General features: G+C 41.8%; 1 protein-coding gene across 3 annotated transcripts in view; it reads left to right on the forward strand.

The window, feature by feature from the left end:
- Positions 1-4,176, forward strand: part of mtm1 (myotubularin 1) — a 28,248-nt gene extending 24,072 nt beyond the window's left edge. For 2 of the 3 annotated variants that reach the window (XM_040047165.1, XM_040047163.1), the window contains exon 16: positions 379-4,176. In XM_040047165.1, the coding sequence (XP_039903099.1) occupies positions 379-573 (195 nt within the window). In that variant the 3' untranslated portion in view covers positions 574-4,176. The remainder of the gene's footprint in view (positions 1-378) is intronic. The other variant, XM_040047166.1, reaches the window with a different exon arrangement.
- The last annotated feature ends 1,824 nt before the right edge of the window (positions 4,177-6,000 follow it).

Consider the following 6,000-nt stretch of genomic DNA (forward strand, 5'->3'; position numbering starts at 1 on the left):
TGAGATCACAGCACAGAAACAGCTTTAGTTACAAATGATCGTCTTATGGCCTCTGACAGTGGACTCCTCTCTGTGTTAGACCTCAGCGCAGTCTCCTTCACACACTGAGGTTAATTATGGAGTCCCACAGGGTTCAGTGCTAGGACCACTTCTGTTTACAGCATCATCAGAAGGCATCGTTTACATTTACAGACAGAAAGACCTGACGGATGATTCTTTTATAAATGTGGTTCATTATAGAAACTCTCCTGTTCTGAGAATCAATATTCAAAGCAAATGCTGCAATATGGAGTTTCCCGTGTACAACCTGTGACTTTGCATGCGTGTGCGTGCGTTTGTGCGTGCGTGTGTGTGTGTGTCTGTGTGTGTGTGTTCCAGCAGCAGAGTCCAGTGGAGCAGCGCTACAAGGAGCTGCTGGCCCTCAGAGACGAATACTTGAAGAAGCTGGAGCAGCTGCAGCTGTCCGACTCGTCCACTTCCTCTCATCTGGCTAACAGCCCCACCCCCAACACCACCTCCTCCTCCACCTCCACCCCATCACAGCAATACACACACCTACAGACTCCTCTCTGAGGGGTGGTGACGCACTCGCGCATGCACAGATATCAGAAATACTTGCTAACTTGCACTTACACCTTCTTCAGTTTGATTTGTGTCTTGCACATGCAGGGAATTAATTAGTTTTGTGCAGCCCTAACTGTTGAACAACAGAAAATTGCGAATAGGTTTTAGATTTGATGGCGCTAGTGTTGTCTAACTCTAATACCACGTGATGGTGATTTATGCAATATGTCACAGTACAGCCTTGTCTCGAGACTTTTCTAAACACACTTTTCAGACAGTGAAGCCTTAAACACACTGAGCAGCTTTCAGTCCAAGGGCTCGAACACACACACACACACACAGGACACACACCGTTGTGTTCATTCAGGCAGATGAGCAGAGCTGAAGTTCAGTTTTATCCTGTCGTGATTACACAAGAAATTTTACCTCAGGTCTTCTTAGGAGAGTTTAATGAGCTCCAGCCACACCCAGTTTACAGAGGTCAGCATGCAGGGCAAAATAAATGAATCAAGGTAAAGACAGGTTACAGGTTGCAGGCGTAGCCAAAGACTAAGCTGTCACGAGTCAAGGTCGGTTGAGCAAAATCAGGAGACTTCCTGTTTGTTCGATTCGGGTTTAGCGTCAGAAATAAACTGATGTGCATTTGACAGAGAGACGTGAGAAAGCTGCTGTCTGTCAGCTGGCTCCTGCCTGCGTCACAGCTGTTTGTGTCCTGTACCAACAAACAACAACACTTTTTACACTTCCTGCTGCTGAGTTCTCTATCCTGAAGGCGTACGGTGATCCGAAGCGCAGCAGACGTAGAGTTCTCAAGTGGACGGCGGTTTAGTTTCCAGCTACATGTAAATATTGCGTCTCGTTTTGGGGCATTTGGGGTTTTTTAATAGCTAAGGAGGAAATCTGGAGCCACGTATGTTTGCCACTGCTATATGCCACATCACTGAAAGCAAATGTAGTTCTAGCCAATGACTTTGGTTGGAATTAATTAGCATTCAACACGTATGAATGCAACTTTGATACAGGATATATTTCAGGTGCTCGAGAGAGTAAAGGAAAGTCACGTGGTGCTGGCCTCTGATCCCGATCACTTCCTGTATTTAAACGTTTTCACTAAACACACACAGAGTACAGTCCTGGCCCATCGTGGTCTCAGTGTGCTAACATGCTGGTCACCAACTCGAGAGCAGGGTGAGTGATCACTGAGTAAAGCCTCCTCTGAAAGCACCTGTGCCTTTGGACGCCTGTTTCACCGTTTTGTCATTTTTTGTTTTGGTTTCTTTTCTCCAACAAAGATCAACTCATTCCAATTACATCGAATGATTAAAAAAAGGTTACTTTGCTCATCATGATCGTTTTTCGTTGTTTCAGGCGGGTTTAAAATTTCTACCTGGGATACGTATGAAAACTGTCCAAGCAGCATGTTCAGGTGCTGTCAGCGTCCAACTCGGACGTCACACCAACGTGTGGGAATGTTGGCAATGTTTTTCTTATTCGCACCAACTGATTCTAACTATTTGATATGACGTCTTTATCACAGTTAACACAAACTGTGATGAATGGTAGTTTGTTACAATCGCAGTGACTCCTCCACTTTATTCCAATCATCCAACCACGGTGATTCTGGAGTGCTGTCATTCTTGTTGCCAGGAAAACGTAACACGTCAATCACGTTGTGTTACTTTGGCAGTGCCAGCTGTGGGGTTTGAAACCAGTCACTTCACTCAGCACTGGATGCAGATCTCAGCCTGGCAGTGTTGCATTGTGGGAGGGGAAACTGGTGGAAGTCTTTGAGAGGGATGCAGGAAACAGAAGTAGATGACGCCTCGCGACGATACCTTTAGCAACATAGTCCTATAAGTTCTTTCCTACAAACAGTTACATTTAACAATCACAAACATATAAATGTTACTGTTATCAGGATTCTCACTACAGTGCTCATCCATCATCGATGAAATTATGGATTCATGGAAAAACTGACTCTGTTTTCTTCCACATCACACAGACCCACAAACCCTGCACACCCAGGTCATGTTCTCCTTTTTGTTTCTTTACACTCTAAAGTTGATTGTCTGATGTCTTCAAAATTGGAGTTTGAGCCCATTCTGCAGATTTCTATTTCGATCCTAATTTTTAACGCGTGTCGATTCATGTCCAGATTCTGCCTTGGATCACCTTCACCTCTACAGAGAGACTTGAGCTGCGCTGTATCTTATTTGAGATGCTTTTAGAGGCAAACAGGGTCTCTGCTAGTTAACCCTTCCTCGACTGACCAAGTTAACTTCCCCTCATGCTTAACCAGCTCATGTTGCAGCGTGTAAATCGTTTTCCTTGTTTGATTTTAAGGAATCTTTCAGCCATGCCTGGTAAACGGTAAATGGTCTGATGCTGTTTTATTCTACCTGAGCTTTATACAACAACATGTTTATGCCAGTTTACTACAAAACAGGCTGATCATCAGTCCAACAAAGACTCACACAGTTTTATTCTAAAGTCTGCAAACCTCACTGACTCTCTTTGTGTGCAGCTAACTCTGCTGCTTTTGTGCTTTGACTTCATAGCCAACCTTTAGCTTGTCAGTGCAAAGCACTTTCCTGCATCAGCTTTATTTAGCCCCTCTGTTTCCCCAGCGTGTCCAAAATATGGCAAAAAAATCAGAGTTACTGAAAGCACCTGGAGTGAATCGGTGATAAACCTTTAAAGTGTCCAGCCTGTAAATGCACATTGTGTGACAGCTGTAGGACACGGCGAGTTCTCACATCAGTTTCCTGTAATAAGCTTGGAGAACTTGTCTTGTGGTTTTACTGTTTTTCTAAAAGTAGCTCTAACGTAAGAAGGGAGAACATACAGCAACTGTCAGGATAAAAGAGAAGAAACTACCTGCATGTGTGACAAATTCCAAAGTTGAACCTTTTCTGGAAAAGTGAGGCAGTGCAAGCTGATTGCTGTGTGCAAAGAGAGGTGCAACGTGACCCGAAGTATTTGGTCTGACCACGGAGGCAGAAAGAGACAGAAGTGTGTGTGTTGGGCTCTTGGTTGTATTTTGGGAAAAACAAATGAGAATCTATTTTTTTTTTTTACTTTGTATAAGCACCATGATGTAATGTAATTACCTCAATCAAAACCTATTTTACTGTCTAAAGTTCTATTGTTGTAAAATACAAATATTTTATGTAGTGCAAAACCTTACAGTTTTATAAAAAGGAAAGTAATATTGGTTCAGAAATTGTTGGTATAAATTTTGGATTTCTGCTCCATCGGTTCAAAGTGTTTGGTTTTATCTCTGAGGGCATTTTTTGCTTTGTACGTGCGAACCCAGGAGGAGGAGGAGGAGGAGCGGCGGCGGCGTCAGCCCGTCAGCTCCGTGTGGATCCTTGACTCTGGTCTGTGAGACGTCCTCTGCCATTGTTCATTTCAGTTAGACGCTTTCATTTATGTAGGGGATTGTAGTTTGAGGGGCTTGTGTCATATTATAGCCAGCTTTGTAATGAATACACACAAAATGTGTACTAAACAAAAGGTGAAATCTGAAAACATTTCACGTGTTTCTTTTAATTGGTTTGTTGAAAGGCTCATTTTCTGTAAATAATTCTGATTAAATTAATTTAAAGTGTTCTGGCTGAGTTCTGTGTGTTCATTCAGTGACTGCAGTGTGTTCAGTTTACATCAACAAATACTAAATATTATCTATAACAGAAAAAGATTTGTAGCCATCCAGATCCTTCAGGCTGTTCTGCAGTGTTTACAGTGAGTGACAGTCTAGCATAGAAAAGCATTACGAGTAGAAATAAAGAAATGTAGGGTTGTTTGTTTGTTTCAGGTGAGCTGGACAATCACAGACAGGCTTTGTCTTCAGTTTGAACCAAAGACATGCTGTGAAGTTCTTCCAGCTTGCTGTGCTACGTTTGGATGCACAGTCAAGCCCATAATTATTCAAATTTTGACTTAAAGTTACTATTATTTAACCAGCAAGTTCTTCTTTGACTGGAAATGACACAGGTGTCTCCCAAAAGATAATAAGATGATGTACAAGAGGCATTATTGTGGAAAAAAACATTTCTCTGCTTTTATTTACATTTGAGCAAAAAGTGTCACGTCCAGAATTATTAAACTGTCAGTCTCTGGGAAAATCCAAAGTTGTGGACCAGTCCAAATAGTAGTGATGGCCCGCTTGAAGCTGACGCTCCGGTGCGTGTGTCAAAAAAATCAACACACTGCTTCAGAAGCTCTGTGTCGAAGCTTGATTCGTTTGGCCAGAGTCACGTGATCAGTGACGCCCGAAGCTTCATTTAGAGCCGAACTGCTTCGGTGTCTGATTCAATGGTTTATAAGTAAGTGGATTTGTGGTGTTTTGATGGTGACACATAGCGAACCACTGAGAGACTTGAAGCCAGCGAGGAATAGAGGAGGTTCTGTTGTGTGGGAGTATTTTGAGTTGATTTTGGTCAGTTGGGTGGGTTTTCCAGCTTTGTGTTTGGCCGTTTGCTTTCGTTTTGTGCGTGTTTATTTTATCTGAAAATAGGAAAAAGCTTAAAATGTCAAAAAATCTGCTTTCATAATATAAATATCATTAAATAACTTTAGAAAAACTTCCACTTGACTCTTTACATGTAATGTTATAAAAATATATATTTTATTGTTTAATTAATCTGAAAATGTTAGTCTGCCAAATGTGCAGCAATTTAATCTATTTATTCTCTTTAGCTGATAGTTTGTGCACAAGTGCATGGAGGCAGGACCTCACAGCAGAAGCATACTCCATAATGTGTTGTACATTATTATATGTATATTATATGTAATGTGGTATTTTTCAATTATTGTATTTACCAACATCAAGAAGTCACAAGCAAAGAAAGACCACACAATGGTGCAAGTTTGAACAAGGAGAGTTTACTGGTCAAAACTATTTATTAAACAAATAAACCACATTTTTTAACCCCCCAAAAATACACGTTCAAAGCAACACAACGGAGGCCCAATATCAGACAGGATTCCACTCTGTAGCGTGGGCAGTCATAATGAAGCGGTTGGTTTTATTTTGTGGATTCAAGCTGCTCTTCATATTTTTGGCCACCAGGTGTCACCAGAGAGGACTGTGTTGAAAAGCTTCGAGTAATGAACCGTTTTTCAACACAAGCTTCAGTGCTTCAGAAAGCTTCATATGGCCATCACTACCAAATAGTCCAAGCTGTTCTAAAGCATCCTAATTACCCTGATTAACTGGGAACAGCTGTTTTAATCAACTCAGCAGGTGAAAAACATCAGCTCTCTGCAGTGGGTTTGTGGACAGTCATGGTTAACAGAAGGAGCTCAGTGAGGACCTGCGGATGCACATTGTGGCTGCTCACAAGTCAGGAAAAGGCTACAGGGGCATTATATCTCAATGTTTTAAAGGACCAGCAGCTACAGTGCAAAGTATTATTAAAAAGTACAAAATGT

The sequence above is a fragment of the Simochromis diagramma genome, unplaced genomic scaffold (assembly GCF_900408965.1).
Source record: "Simochromis diagramma unplaced genomic scaffold, fSimDia1.1 OVJJ01000113.1, whole genome shotgun sequence".
Classification (NCBI taxonomy): Eukaryota; Metazoa; Chordata; class Actinopteri; order Cichliformes; family Cichlidae; genus Simochromis; species Simochromis diagramma.